This window comes from Callorhinus ursinus, unplaced genomic scaffold, assembly GCF_003265705.2.
Source record: "Callorhinus ursinus isolate GAN/ISIS: 27379988/994484 unplaced genomic scaffold, GSC_fseal_2.0 scaffold68, whole genome shotgun sequence".
Lineage (NCBI taxonomy): Eukaryota > Metazoa > Chordata > Mammalia > Carnivora > Otariidae > Callorhinus > Callorhinus ursinus.
Genome location: NW_027397130.1, coordinates 6,047,210 through 6,067,379, shown reverse-complemented (window position 1 = coordinate 6,067,379; position 20,170 = coordinate 6,047,210). Strand labels below are relative to the sequence as shown.

General features: G+C 53.5%; 4 protein-coding genes across 14 annotated transcripts in view; 1 reads left to right on the top strand and 3 right to left on the bottom strand.

The window, feature by feature from the left end:
* Positions 1-2,887, bottom strand: part of GGA3 (golgi associated, gamma adaptin ear containing, ARF binding protein 3) — a 15,786-nt gene extending 12,899 nt beyond the window's left edge. The window contains exon 1 of one of the 2 annotated variants that reach the window (XM_025859874.2): positions 2,787-2,887. In XM_025859874.2, coding sequence (XP_025715659.1) covers positions 2,787-2,826 — 40 coding nt within the window. In that variant the 5' untranslated portion in view covers positions 2,827-2,887. Of the gene's footprint in view, positions 1-2,215; positions 2,435-2,786 lie in introns of those variants that run through there. The other variant, XM_073886058.1, reaches the window with a different exon arrangement.
* Positions 2,888-2,902: 15 nt separating this feature from the next.
* On the top strand, positions 2,903-6,782 carry MRPS7 (mitochondrial ribosomal protein S7). Its single transcript, XM_025859883.2, has 5 exons — positions 2,903-3,222; positions 3,756-3,947; positions 4,063-4,126; positions 5,254-5,421; positions 6,197-6,782. Exons 1-5 carry the CDS (start codon positions 3,140-3,142, stop codon positions 6,416-6,418), a joined length of 729 nt encoding a protein of 242 aa, XP_025715668.1. The 5' UTR covers positions 2,903-3,139; the 3' UTR covers positions 6,419-6,782.
* On the bottom strand, positions 6,688-10,649 carry MIF4GD (MIF4G domain containing). 2 transcript variants are annotated; one of them, XM_025859884.2, is made up of 6 exons: positions 10,507-10,644; positions 9,450-9,581; positions 8,495-8,604; positions 8,159-8,314; positions 7,979-8,071; positions 6,688-7,438 (listed from the first exon to the last, which is right to left on the bottom strand). In XM_025859884.2, exons 2-6 carry the CDS (start codon positions 9,535-9,537, stop codon positions 7,211-7,213), a joined length of 675 nt encoding a protein of 224 aa, XP_025715669.1. In that variant the 5' UTR covers positions 9,538-9,581; positions 10,507-10,644; the 3' UTR covers positions 6,688-7,210. The 2 variants fall into 2 exon arrangements, with proteins under 2 accessions (XP_025715669.1, XP_073742166.1); XM_073886065.1 differs by lacking the exon at positions 8,159-8,314 and having other exon boundaries at positions 10,507-10,649.
* Positions 10,650-11,073: 424 nt separating this feature from the next.
* Positions 11,074-20,170, bottom strand: part of SLC25A19 (solute carrier family 25 member 19) — a 19,236-nt gene continuing 10,139 nt past the window's right edge. For 7 of the 9 annotated variants that reach the window (XM_025859878.2, XM_025859880.2, XM_025859882.2 and 4 more), the window contains 3 exons: positions 15,812-15,995; positions 15,236-15,366; positions 11,387-13,066 (listed from right to left, as the gene is read on the bottom strand). In XM_025859878.2, the coding sequence (XP_025715663.1) occupies positions 12,884-13,066; positions 15,236-15,366; positions 15,812-15,995 (498 nt within the window). In that variant the 3' untranslated portion in view covers positions 11,387-12,883. Of the gene's footprint in view, positions 11,360-11,386; positions 13,067-15,235; positions 15,367-15,811; positions 15,996-20,170 lie in introns of those variants that run through there. The other 2 variants (XR_012376193.1, XM_025859881.2) reach the window with 2 other exon arrangements.

The following is a 20,170-nucleotide window of genomic DNA, read 5'->3' as shown; positions in this document are numbered from 1 at the left end:
CAAACCCAGGGCCCCTTCCTTCTCGCCCACTTCCAGCAAACCCAGGGCCCCCTCCTTCTCAATGTCTTGTTAAATCTCTCCCTTTCTTACCCCTGCCCCCACCCCACCTCCTTCCTTCTTCACCTGCTTCCAGAACTTCTGCTTCTTGCCATCCTATATGAAACCCCTATACCGATCCTCCTAAAACACTGACTTCACAGCTACGGTAAGAACGGGGACCTGATAACTGTTGAAATTTAAACTTCCTGGGCTGGAATTCAAGCTTTTCCAGAGTTTAGTTTTAACTTCCCAGCTTTCTCTCCTACCACACTCCTACAGGAGCTCCCTGCCTGAACCAGACAAGCACCTGTTCCCGTATGCCCCAAACATGGTTTGCTCTATTTACATCACTGTCTAGTGTGTTCTTTTTCTTGTAAGATTTTATTTATTTATTTGACAGAGACACAGCGAGAGAGGGAACACAAGCAGGAGGAGTGGGAGAGGGAGAAGCAGGCTTCCCGCCGAGCAGGGAGCCCGATGCGGGGCTCGATCCCAGGACCCTGGGATCACGACCTGAGCCGAAGGCAGACGCATAACCAACTGAGCCACCCAGCCGCCCCTGTCTAGTGTTTTCTTAGCCAATTTTCCCCAGTCTTCTGGGCATTCAAGGCCTGGCTTGATTGCCACCTCCTGAGAGAATCATCTTTCCATTCCGCTTACCCCCAATTTCCTAAAGAAACTGTCTGCATTTGAGTACTTACAGCTCTCGCCCTGTATGTGTATCTTTTTACGAATGCTTTATCCACCCCAGCATCATCTTTATCAAACTGAAGGCAAAGACAGCTGGAACTTAATTTTCATAATACCTCATAGAGTAGGTATTTGTTTTTTTTTAATTTTTTATTGTTATGTTAATCACCATATATTACATAATTTGTTTTGGTGTACTGTTCCATGATGAGTAGGTATTTGTTATGGACTGATTGAGATGAGAAGGCTGAAGTCATCAAGAGACAGTCTGTGGGCAAGGAGAATCTGGGATGGGTCTTAAAGCATTTAGTTGAGCAAAGGGAAGGAGATTAGGGTGTGCCGGGGGGACAAGAACACCTGACCCAGCCCAGCAAGGAGACTCTCGGGAAGCCACAAAGAGGCGGCAGTAGGTGCGCAGCAGTGGAACGACCTGATTACACAGAAGTGGACGGAAGGGAGGTGGGGAGACACTTGAGGAACCGGGCCCAGCAAAGGCTTCTATAATAATTCTGGCAAACCATGGAGTGACGACAAGGACCTAGACTAACACAATGCTAAACCTCAAACACTGGTTCATTCAACTGATAAGTTCACACCAATAAGTCATAAGAACTGTGAAGGTGAACAAGGGAGAAGAATGGAACCTTAAAAAAAAAAAAAAAAAGAATGGAAAGAATCTTAACACCGCCCCTAATGTCACTCTAACCAATGGGAAAGATCAAAGGCCAGTCTCAGCTCTATTATCTACAGAGATACCACCCCATTGCCCCACTCACCATTTCCACTCTCCCTCAAAAACAGGTCTGTCCCTCTCCTATTTCAAAATATAACTCTAAACTTAGCCGATTAAACTCAGCTTAGGTCAAATTACTCCAATGTCCCCATTAATATCTATGAATCAAATTGATTCTAGCGTAGTTATATCTGGTTGGATGGCTCTGGGTAAGTGGTGTGATTAGTCAGTGTGTCCTCTTTTTGTGAAATTGTGACAGTAGTACCTGCTTCGCTAGGATACTTGATAAAGGAATTAAATGAATGTCTTTGGAGTACTCTGAGCTCCCTGGAGAACAATTCCCTATACACAGAGGACTTTGTGACCTGCCTGCAACTGCAGATTTTGCAAAGGTAACCTAGGTTCAACCACCTGAAGGGGGTTTCTTATTAAAAAAGGTCAGGACATTGGAGGAAACAGTCATTACCTCCAAAAGCCTGGAGGCTCTAGTAAATAACAGATCTTGCACAAGGCAGTCTCTAGGCATCCTGTCTTATCACTCTGTCCAATTTCTGCCTTCACTTAAAGAGGCCTCCAGGGGCCTCTTCTAAGCCCACAGGAAAGTTAACTTATTAACCTTTCAGCAGAATACTATGTGCTAACAAGGGTAACCCGTATTTCCTTAATAAGCAATATGAATTAACAATTAGAGCAATAGGCCGCTGTAACTACAGCACTAGGCTGTGCTCCTCTGCTTTGCTCAGAATATGTTACCTATGAATGACTCGTTAAGATGTTCAAGTGTGTGTGTCCCCAACACAGACATCACCAAGGTTTGGGCACTGCAGGAAAAGGGCAGAGCTGCTCTTTATCCCTTTTTGGATTCTTCTCACTTCAAACATTTTGCCTGCGCGAGGCGGCCACTTCTTAAATACATGGTCGCAATTCTGAAGCTGTGTGTGTATGCTGAGGCCAGGGGTCCCGGAGTCACGGCGGCGCGCGGCCCCACCACAATCTCCCCAAATCGCCGATGCCATGCCAGGCGGAAGCACCTGGCTGCCGCTTCCCCAGAGCCCGCGGGGCCCGGAGCGGACCCGAGCTCACGCCGCCGCGCGCAGAAGTGGGAGGAGGCGCGGGGCGGGGGCCCGGGCGCCCTGCTGGGGAAGGGGCGTGATCGCGGAATGCTCGCTGCCAGGGCGAGCCCAGGCACGGGCTGCCAGGCGACGCCGCCGCGGGTCTCTGGGAGCGGAGCGGGGCGGGGTGGGGTGGGGTGGGGTGGGGTGGGGCGGCGCGGGGCGGCGGAGAGGGGGCTCGAGGGCAGACAGAAGCGGCCGCGGCTACTCACTCAGCCAGGACTCCAGGCTCTCCCCTTCCGCCTCCGCCATATTGCAGCAGCCCGGGCCGGCCCAACGGCCTCAAATCTCGCGAGAACCTGTGAGAGACGAGTCGGGGCGGGGCCTGCATGGGGGCCTGAGAAGAGAGGGCGCCGCCGCCGAGAGTGGCGTCAGACTGCGGCGGATGAGACGCCGAATGTTTCCTTTTGAGTCTTGCCTTTGGACCTCGGAGTGAGAGACTTAACGCCCGGATTAATGGTGTGACGCACAGATTTAGGACCCTGCGGAGCTTTTCCCCCCGTCTCCCATCACTCGCTCAGGCACGCCGAGGGCAGCCTTCGTGGGGTCCTTGTGGCCAGCCAAGATGGCTGCCCCCGCGGTGAAGGTTGCGCGAGGTTGGTCGGTGCTGGCGCTGAACCTGCGGAGTGCTGTCCCGCGGTTTCCAGGGTGAGAGGGCGGCAGGAAGCTGGGGTGCCGCTTGGGACTTCACGGAGAGACCTGCAGGAAGGAAAGGGCCACAGGCAGAACGCGCAGGAACCTGGAGAGAACCTGGGGGCCAGGATACCTCGGTCCAAACCTCTGAATTGGCTGCGTGACTTCGAGCCATTGTGAAGGCTTAGCGATTTTCCCCAGCCCAATGGGGTTCTGAGTCGAAGCTGAAAGCGCGGTCTTACCAAAGAGCTCTGAGCTGGGATTTTCGGGGGCGGGGGGCGAGATGCTTAGGCGGGGCGCCTATCCTGAGGTTCAGGAACCTCGCCTTACCGTTGGCACTTGACGAGGAGGAGACTTTCCTGGCCTGTTTGGGGGAGGCCCACCCACCTCTTAGGACAAGAGCCAGAATTATTGCGTTCAGTTTTGCCTAGCGGTCTCCGTGCCGCTCTTAACTCGTCGGCGGGTTGGCAAACAGGCCCATTGTTAAGTCAAGCCTTTTTACTTGTGGAGTCAGCTTTTGCCGGCCTCTTCCTCTTCCCTCCTCTCAGGCTAACCCAAGTGAGGTGGAGCCGCTATGGTCCTGAATACAGGGATCCACAGATTGACAAGGAGTATTACCGCAAGGCCTTGGCCGAGCTGACTGAGGAGGAGAAGTATGAACAGGAACTCAGGAAGACTCAGCTTATCAAAGCTGCCCCAGCAGCGAAAACAAGCTCTGTGTTTGAAGACCCCGTGATCAGGTTAGATGGAAGCAAACACTTTTGTTCCACGGACTGGGACTATACTAGGGAGGGTCTACAGTAAGGATTGTGATAGAGCTTGGGAAATCTAAACATTTTGTTTTTCTCCTTGAAGTAAATTCACCAACATGATGATGAAAGGAGGAAACAAAGTACTGGCCAGATCCCTCATGACGCAGGTAACACGTCTTTCCTGTCTCCTTGCTTTCATCTTTGTATGTGGTTCTATCAGTTTAGCTTAAAAAAAGAACAGCTTCATATACCTGCCATTAGAATTACCTTCCCTTGGGCGCCTGGGTGGCTCAGTCGTTAAGCGTCTGCCTTCGGCTCAGGTCATGATCCCAGGGTCCTGGGATCGAGTCCCACATCGGGCTCCCTGCTCCGCGGGAAGCCTGCTTCTCCCTCTCCCACTCCCCCTGCTTGTGTTCCTGCTCTTGCTGTCTCTCTCTGTCAAATAAATAAATAAAATCTTTAAAAAAAAGGGGGGGGCGCCTGAGTGGCTCAGTTGGTTAAGCGACTGCCTTCGGCTCAGGTCATGATCCCAGGGTCCTGGGATCGAGCCCTGCATCGGGCTCCCTGCTCGGCGGGAAGCCTGCTTCTCCCTCTCCCACTCCCCCTGCTTGTGTTCCCTCTCTCTGTCTCTCTTTCTCTCTCTGTCAATTAAATAAATAAAATCTTAAAAAAAAAAAATTACCATCCCTGTATGGGGTCCCTGGGTGGTTAAGCGTCCAGCTCTTGATCTCACCCCAGGTCTTGGTCTCAGGGTCGTGAATTCGAGCGCTATGTCGGGCTCCACGCTGGGCATGGAGCCTACTTTAAAAAAAAAAAAAAACTACCTTCCCTGGGGCGCCTGGGTGGCTCAGTCAGTCAAGTGTCTGCCTTCGGCTCAGGTCATGATCCCGGGGTCCTGGGATTGAGCCCTGCACTGGGCTCCCTGCTCAGCGGGGAGTTTGCTTCTCCCTCTGCCTCTGTCCCTCCACTCATGCTCACTCGCACTCTCTCAAATAAAAATTTTGGGGGAAAAAAAATGACCCCGTGTGTATGTGTGGAGGCGGCGGCTGTAATGAAGTCCTGCAGGAGCCAGCAGCCAGCATTCACTCCCCCAATCACAAATCTCTGTCTACTGCCCTGGTCCTCCTCCAAAAAAGAGGAGGCATTTAAGAACTTTGCCTTAGAAGTGCTGAGAGAGGGGCCACACTGTTGTAAAAGAACAGGATGGCAGAGGAGGAAAGGTCAAGGTATTAGCTCAGCTGGATAAACCCTTTAGGGAGTCTGGGGCAGCATCTTCCAGTGTATCCCTTTGCAGACTCTGGAAGCTGTGAAAAGGAAGCAGTTTGAGAAGTACCGAGCTGCTTCTGCTGAGGAACAGGCAACCATTGAGCGCAACCCCTACACCATCTTCCACCAAGCACTGAAAAACTGTGAGCCTGTGATAGGGCTGGTGCCCATTCTCAGAGGCGGCCATTTCTACCAGGTGAGCCCGGAAGGTAGGGCTCCCCACCCATGGAACAAGCTGGTGGTGGTGGGTTGGGGAGCACTTGGGAGTGGGAAGGCCCAGAGTTGGGCCAAGATTGATAGTTTTATTGGGAGCAGGTTCTGTCCACGATGTTGTGTCGTAAGTTGTCAGCTTCTCATGGTGGGGGACTGTGTATAACTCATCTTTGTACGCCAGCGTCTGGAGTAGCACTTGACCCATGACTGGTGTTTCGTTGCCATTTCTTGAACTGAATGAGGCTCTGTCCTAGCATTTAATTCTGTGTCGTCGTCATAAGCCAGCGTGCTTGGCTTCTGATTTTTAATGTAAACTTCATAAGGGTGGAGACTCGTTAATGTCTGTATCCCTAGGGTCTGGTGTGTCCCTAGGTACCTGGCATATAGTGGCGGTCTAGCAAAAGATTCTGGACAAGAGGGTCTTGTTTTTAGGCACCCCTGATCTGAGTTGGCTAAGTCACCCCAGCTTGATGGGGCTTTTCCCAGTTGATGCTCATATCAACCTGGCTGAGCTTCCATTTAGAGGTGAGAGAGGTCTCTGCCTAATGAGCTTTTGCTCAATGAATGCCTCTATGTCTGCTACACTGAGGGCACCCAGGGGCGAGGGGGACTCAAAGAGGAGAAGCCAGGCCTCTCAGGAGTGTTGTCAGAGCTGGCCCAGAGGGAACCTGTGGCTACTCCTTAGAGCTCAGGGCAGAAGGAGGCTGCCGCCCCGACAAGGTCTTGGACTAACTTGCCCGGGGTCTTGTCCCATCCAGGTCCCTGTGCCACTTCCCGACCGTCGTCGTCGCTTCTTGGCCATGAAGTGGATGATTACTGAGTGCCGGGAGAAGAAGCACCGGCGGATGCTGATGCCGGAGAAGTTGTCACATGAGCTGCTGGAGGCTTTTCACAACCAGGGCCCTGTGATCAAGAAGAAGCATGACATGCACAAGATGGCGGAGGCCAACCGTGCCCTGGCTCACTACCGCTGGTGGTAGAGGGAGGCTGGAGGCTCTCTGCTGCCAGATCGTGGGAGCCACTGTCACAGCGAAATACCCTTGTGGGTTAAGTAGTTCCTTCTTAAGGGGGGAGCAACGTATTTATTGCTTGTTAGTCCTTTCTTTGGGAGCTAGAACTTATTTTCCTGTCCCATCTCATTTAAAGAGGGAATGTATCAATTTGGATTTCTCCTAGGAACTTAGGGTCCATCCAGCCTCTCTTCCTCAATTTGGGGTAGAACTTTGGGGGAGGATATGAAAGGAAGCAGTTTTAACATTGGAAAAGGTTTATTAGAAAATTCTCGCCCTGAACTGGTGTCGCATGTGAGGTGGTACTGCCATTTACTAAAATCGACTGGAAATACGTTTGTTTCCGAAGTGGTCCTTGTATAAAATGTATAAAAAGCAGTTTCTGGTGTGCCCTGTGCTGTGCCCCTCGATGTCCCAAAGTACCTCACCAGTAGCTATGGGGATGGGGGAGCCGAGGCCCCCAGGTTGGCTGTCGCACCAGCGGTTACACAGTGCAGTGGGTGTTAGAGGCTGCCTTTGCCTGGCCCAGGCTGGAGGTGCTGGGGGAGAGGTTGATGGGATGGTGGGGGCAGCTCTGTTTGGTGTCTTCCCCGGTCCTGAGGTCTCTGAATCCGGGAGGGAAGGTGCTCAGGGCAGGACCACTGCGTAAGTGGGAAACTCTCAGGAGCTGGTGAGGGTCTGGAAGGGACGGTCTTTGGGAGGGGCAGGGAGTTGGGCAGGTGAGAGGCCGGTGCTGCTGGTGATGCAGCGTGAACCGGAGGCCTAGTCGGAGACCTCGCTGTAGTAATACTTGTGGGCAGCCGGGGTCGTCTTCCAGCCGGCTGCCCGAAATTCGATGATCTCCAGCAGCAGCAGCTGGGCCAGGGAGCTGAGGCCACTTGGGAGCAGGAAGCCGTCCCGGATCAGGACAAAGAGCTCATCCATGCGCTGTCGGTTCATCTTCTCCAGCTGCTCCCCCACGCGGTGCAGCTGCAGCACCAGGCAGTCCACCTGCAGGGGGCAGTTGGAGGTGACCCCAGGGCACACAGAGCAGCCATTCAGGGAGCTCTAGCGGCAAGCTTGCTCAGCCCCACACACTTGTTTCCTCCTGACCTGCTCACAGCACCTGGTTGGTGTTCGCCACATCTTACGTGAAAGGAGACAAGTTCAGGACTTGCCATGGGTCTCGCCGGCCAGGCTGGATGCGGGGCCTGTCTCCAAGCTGCCGCTTAACCCAACCTTCCTACCCCTCCCCCACCCTGCCTGACTCTGTTTCTGGGCCATCTGTATCCACAGCTGGGTTCCTATCACAGGTTGGCTTTCCTACTGGGAAGAAAGCCTCTGAGCCTGTAGGTTTTGGCTGCTCTCTGTTCTGAATAAATTCCAAGCCTGGCAGCTTGTCCTGGAACTGAGACAGGCCTTGAATATCCCCACCAGGCTCTTGCCCTGGGAAGTGATGCTCTTGGATGCTCTTCATGGACAGTGTGCTGGTATTCTGAGCTGAGCCAGGGACCACCCACCTCCACAGCTGTCTGAACTGGGGTCACCCACCTCCTCCTCCTTGCTCAGACTGTCAGGCTGGGCCAGCCGGAAGAGGCAATCGTAGACGGGGTTCACCAGGGCCATCATGGGCATGTTGTTCACCTGTGGGGGGACAGCAGGGGCCAGAGCACTGAGCGGCTGAAGGAGACAGGCTGTCTCTGCCGCCCAGGGTGGCTACCGGGGCCTCACCCTCAGGTAGTCAAAGATGTTGCAGATAAAGGTGACATAGCAGACCCAGCCCTGCAGGGACCGGGCTCGCAGCTGCTCCCGAGCCTGGTACTCCTGCTGCAGCCGGTTGAGGAGTCCCCGTCGGAAGACACTCTGGCCTGCTTGTTTGCTCTCGGCCTGTGAGCCAGGGAAAGGATGGTGAGCCGGGGGCGGTGCCATGGCGACCCCCACTCAAACTTTGGTGGCTGAGGACCCTCCTGTCTGACCCTCCACCTCTGCCCTGCTGGCCAGGCCTCCTGCCCTTTGCCACGACCTCTCCCAAAGTGTCTCCCCGCTTTTCTACCAGTCCCAGCCCACCTGAATGATGGCATAGCACATGCGTCCTGCTTCTTTGCTGAACACACAGTCCTGCAGAGAATGGTCCACAATCACATTGGCCACCTTTTCCAAGTCCACAGCACCTGGATCTAGAGTAGAGATAGGTGGGGAGTCTAGAGCTGCTGAGTTACCACATTTGTTTCCACTTGCTTCTAAGGATTTGAGATGTTTTTACAAAAGAGCACTCCCGTGATACACTTACATTTTAAAAGACCAGAAAATGCCAGGAGAAGTAGCCCCACACCAGAACAGCTCCACTGGGCGACTGATGGCTGGGACAGGTGGCCGTTAGAGATTAATCAAAGAATGCTAGTTTTTTAGGGCACACATTTCCTGGCACTAGGTTGCAGAAGGAACACTGAATAACGATGTATTTGACAGCAATTTCATGGAAGAAAGTGCTCTTACAATACACACACATGAACACCTGACAAGGCGGGCCAGGCAGGGCCTCCCCAACAGGCTTAGCTTGGCATGTGATGGGCATTACTAATTGTTAGCTGAGTCAAACTTCTGAGTGCTGCAGAAGGCACTGATCCAGGACAATGACTGCATCTTCTCTGCCAAGCAGAATGCTCCATCCTCTGTCCCAAGTCAGCCATCTCTGCACATTCAAGACCACCTGCTGTGGCAATACAGAAGCCAGGGCCAATGCAAGGGCTCTGGAGACGAGAATTCCGTTCTCTGTGCTCCACCCCGCTCTCATGGGTACTTTAAAAAAAAATGGCTTTACTGCCCGAGAGGTGACTCTATGATTCATACTTTCAATTATTGGCCTAAATGTGACTTGTCCTCCAGTCCGAGAGCGATGTTGCTGACTTTTATTCTCAGAAAGCAAAGGGACAGGGTTGGGCATTCCCTGGCTAAGGCTCAGGCCTCCAGGCCTGTGCCCTAGGCCCCTTCTCTGCAGCTCAGGAGGGGGCTCCATGCTCACCTTTGAGTGCTGTCTTCAGCAGCTGCTGAGTCTCTGCATCAAAAGACTGGATTTTATACTCCTCTCTACCAGGATCCCCCATGACCATTCAGCCCCCACAGCTCTTTACTGAGGTGGGACTAATGACAGCACCTGGGGAGGAGGAGCGGGGAAGGGAGAGGCCTCAGTTGTGCAGCGTGGGGTCAGGGTTTCTAGTCCTGCAGGCCCCGGCCAGGGCTGGCCAGCACTTGGGACAGGTGCTCCCAGCCAGTCCATTGCCTTGGGTGGTTGGCTGAGGGCCCAGCAAGCTTGGCTTCTAGTGGAGACTGGGCACCAGCCAGGCACCTGCTGCTCAGTTTAGGAACCCTTGTAGCTTCTGGGATTACACGGGAGTAGAGACGTAAAGGTGAACGGGCTGACCGTCCAGTCTCCAGAGTAGGCAGGGATATTCTCCACTGATACCACGGTTGGGGTGCGGTGAGCTGCACTGGGGGTGTGGACAGGGGCATATCAGACACTTGCCCTATGTAAACCAGCCTGGAAGCTGCTGGCCCAGCACGACTTCGGGCGAGTGACGGCTGGGGGCTCTGGACAGGTCTGTCCCAGCAGAGTTCCAATCCCCTGGCCCCGACCCCTCCCTCGGCTTTAGTCAGAGTCCTTCTAAGTCCCCAAACCCGCCCCCTCCAACCCCTGGCCTGGCCTGTGTGGGCGGGTGCGGGGCCCTAACTGCTCCTGTCCAGGCCAACTTCTCCCCGGGACGGACTGGTTAAACTGGCCTCCCGAGCGGCAGAAACCCGGCCTTGCCCACTCAGGACTCCTCTAATTCCTGAGGTCCATTCTGGAGCCTTTCTCTTAAAGAAGAGGGGAGCGAAATGACACGTCTCCCAGATGCAGTCCCTGTTGGAGTCCCCTCTCCGGACGCCGTGCCTCCCCCCTGGTCAAAGGACGACCTCGGGGAATCTCCAGAACCGGGCAGCTTCCCCAAGCCCGGAATGCCCTTCCGGGCGGGGCAGGGGAGCCGTCCCGGGTCCCGCGGGCGGAAGAGGCGGTGCGGTGCCATGCGAGCGCCGGGACCCACCTGCCGGGCCGGCACCGCGCCCGCGTGCCCGGAGGCCGCTCGGCGGGCATGGTGCGCGCGCCCCCGGTCCGCCGCGCTGCAGAGCTGGAGCGACCCGCCGGGCCTCGCCGCCGCTTAGGTCATTTCCGAGCGCGGCGCCGGGGCGGGGCCAGCGTGGAGGGGCGGGGCCGTCTCGCCGGCGCCACCTGCCGGAGTCCCGGCGACGCCATCCTCGCCGCGCGGGCTCCCGAGGTCCGTGGCGGTAGCGCCCGACCTTCCTCGGCCCGAAGCCCTCGGTCGGCAGCGGTGGCGGCCCCGTCCCGCTCTCACGCCCGGGGCTCGGGTTAAAACGGGATCCAAAGAGGAGACGGCGGGGCCGCGCGGCGTGGCTGGAGGGACAGGAACGCATAGGTGGCGGCCGCCTGCCCTCCACTTCTACCCCCCCCCCCCGCCACGCGAGAGAAGGCAGGGGGCCTGTAAGGGCTGGATCAACCCCCTCTACCCCCTCTCCTACTCCAAGTACAAACGGTACTGGTAAAATAAGTTGAAAATCAATGGACCAGCTCAAGAATAAGGACCCCCCCCCCCGGCCCCCGCCAGCCTGCCACCGCGAGATGCTGGGAGTGACGAGTTGGACAAGCCCCTGACTTGGTCGTGGCTGCGGCTGGGGAAGAGGCGCGCGCCCAGCAGCTGAGGGCCTTCCCTGACGCCGGCCCTGGGCTGCAGAAGGGCAGCCAGAAGGGGCTGGAAAGGCGCCTCTTCCGGTAGGTAGCACAGTCAAGTGTCCATTGCGGTTTCCTGTTGCCAGAGTAGTTCTCCTCCTGTCAAAAGGGCTGGCCAAAGTGGTCACCAGCAAATGGATGAGAAAGAGCAGCTGCAGCAAAATAATGAGTAGGAGAGATGAAGAGAATAAAGTTTACTTTATTCCACTAAAGTGGAGTTTCTTAAAAGATACATTCAGGCAGCTTTCCTGCAGCCCCAAACCCAGGCCTCCAGTGCCCCAAACCCTGTGGGTGTTGCAGCACCACCTACCCACAGCCTGGATGTTCATAATCAGCAGCCGGGAGCAGGGAAGCTTCAGGATTCAGGGTCCCAGACACGTCACAAAGCCCCAGGCCAGAGCCAAAACCGCTCTGATGACAGAAGGGGTCCAAGGGCCATGACACCCACACAGGCCTGCTCCCGGCCCCTGCTCTCCTCCTCAGTGGGTGCAGAGGCTGGAGCAAGAGCCCAAGACTGAGGGCAGGGTGAAGTCCTGCAGGCGGCTCAGCTGTTCCTCCACCCTGGCTCCCCTGGGGGGTCGGGGGGCAGAACTGGGTGAAAAGGGTGGTGGTTGTGTTCTATAGATTTCCTGGTCTCACCCCCTAACTGCAGTTTCTCCTCTGTGCTCAGACGAGTAGCTGTTGTGAGTTCTTGTGCTGACAAGCCCCTGACACCACTGCCCTCAGCAGGCTGGCTGCCCGACCGTTTCCTTCTACCACCCACTTCATGAGGCTGCTTCAGAGCTGTGGGCCTCCTGGGGTGACAGGACACACGTAGCACCACGCTGATCATGGAGGGGATGCTGAGCGGGCAGGTGATGCCAACAGGTCCAGCTGTAAGGCTCCCGCCCCCACCCCATGGAAGAGGAGTGACCCCAGGCAGACTGGGGAAAAAGGCTGCCACCTTTACCCCACAGCTCCTCCCCATCAGCACAGCCCCCCACTTCTTGTGGGCCACCGGGATCTGTTTTCCCCAGAGGCCCTCTAGCCACGCTCTGTCCCACCCAGGAGAGAGAACAGCCTGAGCGGGACTTCACAGAGAGGGGGACCTGGGCATGGGGGGCGGGGGCTATAAAGTGACTAATTCTTCCCCTCAGAACCAGAAGCAAAGCTGCACGAGGGATGCAAGTACTGAGGAAAATGGAATCTGAGGAAGCCAAGGGTTCCCTCCCTCATACTCTGTGAGGAGGGACGTGATGTGGAAGGGAAGATGGAGTGAAATAAGGAATGTGCTTGTAGCTTCCGTGTGTATTAAATTAGCTGGTGGGAGTAAGAGCGCACATGAGAGGACCAGGCCCCCGCACAGGGCCCAATCCCAGCCCTCAGGCTCCAGCCGTGGCCCCTCCACCCCCACAGCCCGGAGAGTTCTCTGGGCAGAAGGTGCTGAGAAGTGCAGGGGGGTCGCTGCCGTCTTTCCTGCAAGCCAGGACCACACAGAGAAAGCTCCTCAAGTTCCTTTGGACCAACGTGGCTGCGTCCCCACAGGCCAAGCCCTGCATCCCCCCGAGAAGGCCCCTGCCCTTCTAGTCACGGCAGAGCCGCCCGGCAGGCAGGGAGCGGGCAACAGCCCTCGGGGCAGCAAGAGATGGTACAGGAGTCTGCCTTCCTTCCGGAGGCCGCCCTTCCTGCCCTGGGGGCTAGCTGTCTGCCTTCTTCATGTGGTGGAAGAGGCTACAGAAGAGCTCATACCAGAAGAACACGAAGCCGGTGGAGAGAGCAGCCTTCAGCAGGCTTGGGGACAGGCCCTTGAAGAGGCCCGTGGGGCCTTCCTCCTGGAGCACCTGCTGGGCACAATCCAGGAGGCCCCTGTAGCTGCGAACCTGGGCAGAGCAAGAAGACAGAGGAAGTGATTAACACACGGATGCTGGCTCTTTCTTCCGTCAGCCCAGCACCTGGCACATTACAGCTCCCAGTCAGCACTGGCTGGACAAGTAATGAAGGCAAAAAGACATAGTTTAACCTTTTCTTTCTCTTCCAAGTGGACTAATAATTCAGATTTAACAGAGGCAGTGCCTGAAAATCAGCACTGGACAGAGCGCCTACTGACTGGGCCTCTTAAGGACCCTTTCCCCATCCCGCCTGGCCCACCTTGGGCAGTGGATCTGAATCCGGCCCTTGTTCGCTTTGGCCTCTAGTCCGGCCTTCGCAGTTCGCCACACACCGCTGCCAGACTCGCGTCCCCAAGACTCAACTCCCCTCAAGCCCTGCTCTCTCCACATCTCCACTAACTCCCCATTGTGATAATGACATTATAAAGAATCAAGGGGCGCCTGGCTGGCTTGGTTGGTAGAGTGTGGGACTCGATCTCGGGGTCGTGAGTTCAAGTCCCACACTGGGCGTAGAGCTTACTTAAAAAAAAAAAAAAAAAAAGGAAAGGAAAAGAGAAAAAAAAGAATCAAATCCAAGCTCCACAGCCTGGTGTTCTTCCCCCTGCTCTGCCCTGACCCCCCACCGGTCCTCCCACCAAACTGGCCACAAAATCTGTTAGGAACAAGGCTCTCCTCTGTCCTGGGCTCTCAGCAACTCTCCCTGTGCAAATTCAAACCATTCTTTCAGGACAAGTTTGTAAGTGGAAAAAGGAGGTTATAAAATCTTGTATTCCACCCTGTGTTAAAAGGTACACGTATATGTTTACGCAAAGAAACAAAACTACAGCCAATGGTTCTGCCTCATTATCTCTGCGGGGGGTGGTGTTGGGAGTTACATGTCAGTTTTATCTTTTTGTCTCCAGGACTTCTCTGAATTTCCTACAATACAGACGGATTACAACTAACTCAATACTTTCCCCTCCCCCAAGTAAGGATTGCTCCCTCCCTTCTGTCTCCGGTTGCAGGCCACTCTTTTCTGACATCTGTCGGGCATGTTTCTTCCTGTGTGGATATCCCAGGTTCCCAGATTCTGGAGGGGAAAGCGCTGGAGTTACTCCCCCCTTGCTCCACCCCCAGCCAACCACTGGATGGTGCCCCCAAAGCAGCAGGTGAAAATCCAGTTTGCAAAATCTAAGCCGACTAAGGAAAGACTATTAACATTACAAAATCACCTATAATGGGGGCTTCTGTGAATGACAAAGCTTCTAGTGCCTTTAAAATATAACTTAGGGACACCTGGGTGGCTCAGTCGGTTAAGCGGCTGCCTTCGGCTTGGGTCATGATCCCAGGATCCTGGGATCGAGCCCCACATCGGGCTCCCTGCTCAGCAGGGAACCTGCTTCTCCCTCTGCCTGCTGCTCCCCCTGCTTGTACTCTCTCTCTAGCAAATAAATAAAATCTTAAAAAAAAATATATATATATATATATAATTTAGTTGATCAGATTTCATTCACCCCTCTCCAGGAACCCCTACAGAATAAAGCAAACAACCTCATGCACCGGTGGGAGTCTCCTCGGGGTTCTTTAGTATTTTGGGGACCTATCTCTTCTTAAGATTTATTTGAGAAAGAGAGAGCAAGCACTCAAGCTCGAGAGCAGGGGAGGAGCACAGGGAGGGGGTCAAGCAGACTCTACACCAAGCACAAAGCCCAATGTGGGGCTTGACCCACGACCCCGATGTCATGACCTGAGCCAACACCAGGAGTCAGACGCTCAACCAACTGCGCCAACCAGGCGCCCTGGGGACCTTTCTTATATGATTATGTTCTTTGTCCCAAACTGAACACTTTTCTTTTTTTTTTTACTTGAACTTGGCTCCACACCCAGCATGGACCCAACACAGGGCTTGAACTCATGACCCCGAGATCAAGACCTGAGCTGAGATCAAGAGTCGGACACTTAACCTACTGAGCCCCCCAGGCACCCTGAACTGAACACTTTCTGAGATCAAACACTGAACCCTCCTTTGCCTGGATCATCCCACAGTGTCCAACATGCACAGGGCTGTGTGTGGCTTTCCCATGTGTTTGGGGATCCCTGGGGATGGGCTATGGGGGCTGATGCTGATGAATGGGCAGGTGAGGGGCAAGGCTCAGAGTTCTCTGCAGGGGATCGGCTCACCTGGCCAAAGGTGACTCGGGCCCGCTCAAACCCGCCAACCTGCAGCCGTTTCTTGAAGAGGTCCAGGGGGTATGTGAGGGTCTTGCTGAGGACTCCAGCTCCGCTACCACAGAGCAGGTTTCTGAGGTTCTCTGAACCAAAGTGGGATTGAGGGGAAAGGAGGAAAGTGAAATCGGGGGAAGACAAGTTCAAGAGCTCTAAGCCTCTACCGTAAAACTAAGACCCACCAGCATCCTGAATCTCTGAGGAGAACCAAACACGGCCACTCTGGGTCGAATGGCAATAAGAAGGGAATGGAAGAAGGAGCTTGCAGGCTCTGCGGTGTGACTCGGTTCAAGGCTTGGGAGGAGAATCAATGTTGACAGTACCACTGCTGGGGTGGCAAGGGCTGACAGGGTCTGCAAGCTGTTGGCCTGGTTGGTTTGGTTGGCAGTGCGACAGAGCAGGGTTCAGAGAATGGGGATGTCCTAGCCTCTGACAGAAGGCCTTAGCTCCTACAAGGATCAGAAAGAGATGCTCTGGCTTGGGGGAGGGGACAGTGGAAACCCGGACTCTCTTCGTGTGAGGGCTTCTCACCGTTGTTCCTTCCCTCGGCGGGCAGGACCCACTTGTGCACGTGCTTCAAGGCGCTGTAAAAGGAGAACTGGAAGCCGGCGTAGGGGAAGATGGCGATCAGGGTGGGGTTCAAGCCTTTGTAGAAAACCAAGGGGCCTTCGGTCCGGTACATGGTCACCACGGCGTCTCGCAGGGTTTTATACACCTGGACGGCACACAGGCAGCTCGAGTGAGTGCGCGGGGCGGTCTGGCCCTGGATCGCAGCCCATCACGTGCACCTCCCCTCGGCCAAAATCCCAGCTGCCGGCAGCATGACTTCTCCTGCCAAGGGCTCAAAGAAAATGCTGGACAAAAATCCCAAGGCGGGATTTTCCAGCAACTCCCCTTCTAGCCATTTACAAGACCAGTATGTCTACACAAGTGCACGAGAGGACATGTCCGAGGACAGCTGCCACCGTGTCCTGCGGAACAGCAAAGACGCAGCGTCCACCCTTGGGTGACTGGTTACAGACATGACGACACATCGGTTCCAGACAAGTAGCAGCCGTGGAGAGAGTATTGCGCCATCTACACAACGGATCGGGAATAATCCCCAAACACAGAGCTGAATGAGCACAGTGAGAGGCTGAAGAGCAGGTTTAGTGCTTGTGGAGGAACAAACCATGAAGGGTTTACTACCCCCCCACCCCGCCCCCAGGGATACATGAGAAATGAGGAAGGGTGAGCATGATCTCCATGGAGGGAAAGCCGGGGCAGGGGAAGAGGAAGATTTACTCTTACCATTTTACGCTATTTGGATTTTTTGCCAGGTGCATATATTTAACCTTTTATAACCTGTCAACAGGCGATCTCCATGCAGGCAGACCACCGGGCATTGGTTTTTCTTAGTACCCTTCCATTCGACGCATTCTTTGCAGTGGGCACGGCGAGGCACCTCAATGACAGGGCGGCTGGGGGAGGCACCCTGCACTGAGAAGGGAGGACACTGGCTACCTCCTCACCTCCTGGCTCCCAGACACTGGCAGCCACACTGAAGGATTTCACCCTGGGGACCTCCAAGAAAGGGCCAGGACTCGGAGAAAGGCCACTGGGCCACAAGCCTGCCACGCGCCCACAGTCCCACTCTGCTTCCCTGTGCCCCCTTTAACACCAGGCTGGCAGCCAAGGGTCACCAGACATCTGAGGAAAGCCTTCATAAAAAATGGAGACCAGGGTGCCTGACTGGCTCAGCCGGTAAGCGTCTGCCTTCGGCTCAGGTCATGATCCTAAGGTCCTGGGATCGAGCCCCACATCGGGCTCCCTGCTCAGCGGAGGGCCTGCTTCTCCCTCTCCCTCTCCCCCTGCTTGTGTTCCTTCTCTCGCTGTGTCTCTCTCTGTCAAATAAATAAAGTAAAATCTTAAAAAAAAAAAAAAATGGAGACCAGGGTGCCTGACTGGCTCAGTCAGTAGTGTGTGACTCCTAATCTCAGGATCATGAGTTTGAGCCCCGCAGTGGTTACAACAAACAAACAAAAAACAAGATCCAGACACCAAAATGATCAATGGGAGGGGGCACAGAAATCATCTAGAAGGAAGAGACAGTGTAGACAGAAGAAGGAAACCGAAGGAAACAGAGACCAACTACAAAATTGGAACTGATATTCTCAGGCCAAAGAGAAGGCATCACCTCCGTGAAAAAAGGAAAGAGTCGATTTAAAAAAGAGGTAAGATTCAGAGAACAAGGGCGCTTGGGTGGTTCAGTTGGTTAAGCAACTGCCTTTGGCTCAGGTGAGGATCCTGCAGTCCCAGGATCGAGTCCCACATCGGGCTCCCTGCTCGGCAGGGAGTCTGCTTCTCCCTCTGCCCCTCCCCCCTCTCATGTGCGCTCTCTCTCTCTCATTCTCTCTGTCTCAAATAAATAAATAAAATCTTTAAAAAAAAAGATTCAGAGAACAAGACAAACTCTTGTTTGAGGGAAAAAAATCCTTGTGAGTTTGGGTTAGGCAGATTTCATTAAGATTGTATTTATTTGAGAGACAGAGAAAGAGAGCAAGAGTGGGAGACAGAATCTGAAGCAGACTCCACGCTGAGCACAGAGCCCTGTGCAGGGCTCAATCCCATGACTGCGAGATCATGACCTGATGCAATACCAACAGTTGGACACTTAACCCACTGAGCCACCCAGGTGCCCCTCAGCAAAGACTTCTTGGATGAAATACCAAAAGCAAGATGCATAAAAGAACAAATTGATAAATTAGGACTTTTTGGGGCACCTGGGTGGCTCAGTCATTAAGCGTCTGCCTTCAGCTCAGGTCATGAACCCATAGTGCTGGGATCGAGCCCTGCATCGGGCTCCCTGCTCAGTGGGGAGCCTGCTTCTCCCTCTGCCTCTGCCGCTCCCCCCTGCTTGTGCTCTCTCTCTGACAAATAAATAAAATCTTTTTTTTTTTTAGAATTTATTTATTTATTTATTTGAGAGAGAGAAACACAGCGAGAGAGGGAACACAAGCAGGGGGAGAGGGAGAAGCTGGCTTCCCGCAGAGCGGGGAGCCCAATGCGGGACTCGATCCCAGGACCCCGGGATCATGACCCGAGCCAAGGCAGATGCTCACAGACTGAGCCACCCAGGCGCCCCATAAATAAAATCTTAAAAAAAGAAAATTAAAAACAACTGTTCTTCAAAAAACAGACTATAAGGACGTGAAGACAGCCACAGCCATGGACTCAGAAAAAATGTGTAAAACAAAAACAACAAACCACCAAAATGGGAAAAGAATTTGAACAGATTGCTTCAGCAAAGAAGGGACACAGAGGGCAAATAAGCACATAAAAATACATTAAACATCTCTGTGGTAAAATCACGATGAGATACCACTATTCACATCTAGTAGAGTGGCTAAAATTTAAAAGAATAAAATAAAAATAGGGGCGCCTGGGTGGCTGAATCGGTTAAGTGCCCAACTCTTGGTTTCGGCTCAGGTCATGACTTCAGGGTCATGAGACTGAGCCCTCCGTCAGGCTCCATGCTCAGCGGGGGGTCTGCTTGGGATTCTTTCCCTCTGCCCCTCCTCCTGCTCACAGGCACACTCGTTCTCTCTCTCTCTCAAATAAATAAATCTTTAGAAAAGAATAAAATTGTTGGTGGAACTATAGGGTATTATACTAAGCGAAATAAGTCAGTCAGAGAAAGACAATTATCATATGATTTCACTCATATGTGGAATTTGAGAAACAAGGCAGAGGACCATAGGGGAAGAGAGGAAAAAAAAATGAAGATGAAACCAGAGAGGGAGGCAAACCATAAGAGACTTTTTTTTTTTTAAGATTTTATTTATTCATTTGAGACAAAGAGATAGAGAGAGAGAGAGAGAGAGAGAGAGAGAGAGCGCGCATGAGCAGGGAGAGAGGCAAAGGGAGAGGGAGAGGCAGGCTCCCCACTGAGGCAGGAGCCTGATGTGGGGCTCGACCCCAGGCCCCTGGGATCATGACCCAGGCCGAAGGCAGACGCCTAACCATCTGAGCCACCCAGGCGCCCCAAAAGACTCTTAATCATAGGAAACAAACTGAGGGTTGCTGGAGGGGAGAGGGGTGGAGGGATGGGGTAACTGGGTGATGGACATTGAGGAGGGTATGTGCTGTAATGAGCACTGGGTATTATATAAGACTGATGAATCACAGACCTGTATGCCTGAGACAAATAATACATTATATGTCAATTAATTGAATTTAAATTAAAATAAAAATTGAAATTAAAAAAACTTAAAAAAGAATCAAATAAAACCAAAAACCAGATAATACTAAGTATTGTGAAGATAAGGAACAACTGGAAATGTTGGTGGGAATGCAAAACGGCACAGCCATGTAAGGAAGCAGGTTGGCTTTTCCTCAAAATTAAACATTTTCACCGTACAACGCAGCAACTCCACCCCTAGGTATTCACCCAAGAGAAATAAAATGTTCACACAATAATCTGTATGTGAGTGTTCGTAGTGGTTTTATTCACAGTCACCAAAAAACTGGAGAACAACTGTGACATCTCCCAACTAACAAATCATGGTAGGGCCACACGACAGAGTACTATGCAGCAAGAAAAAGGAACCAACCACTCACACATATGGCATGGATGAATCTCAAATGCAGACGCCAAGTGAAGGGTGCCTACTCAAACAACTACATAAGACCTAATTCCCTGTATCTGACATTCTGAAAAAGGCAAAACTTTAGACAGAAGACAGACCAGTGGTTAACAGAGGCGCAATGGAGAGGGACTGACTATAAGGGGCAGGACATTTTGGGGGTGATGGAACTTTTGTGTTTTATATCCTGATTATAGTGGTGGTTATGTGCATTCATCAAAAGTCAGAGGGGTGCCTGGGTGGCTCAGTTGGTTAAGTGTCTGAC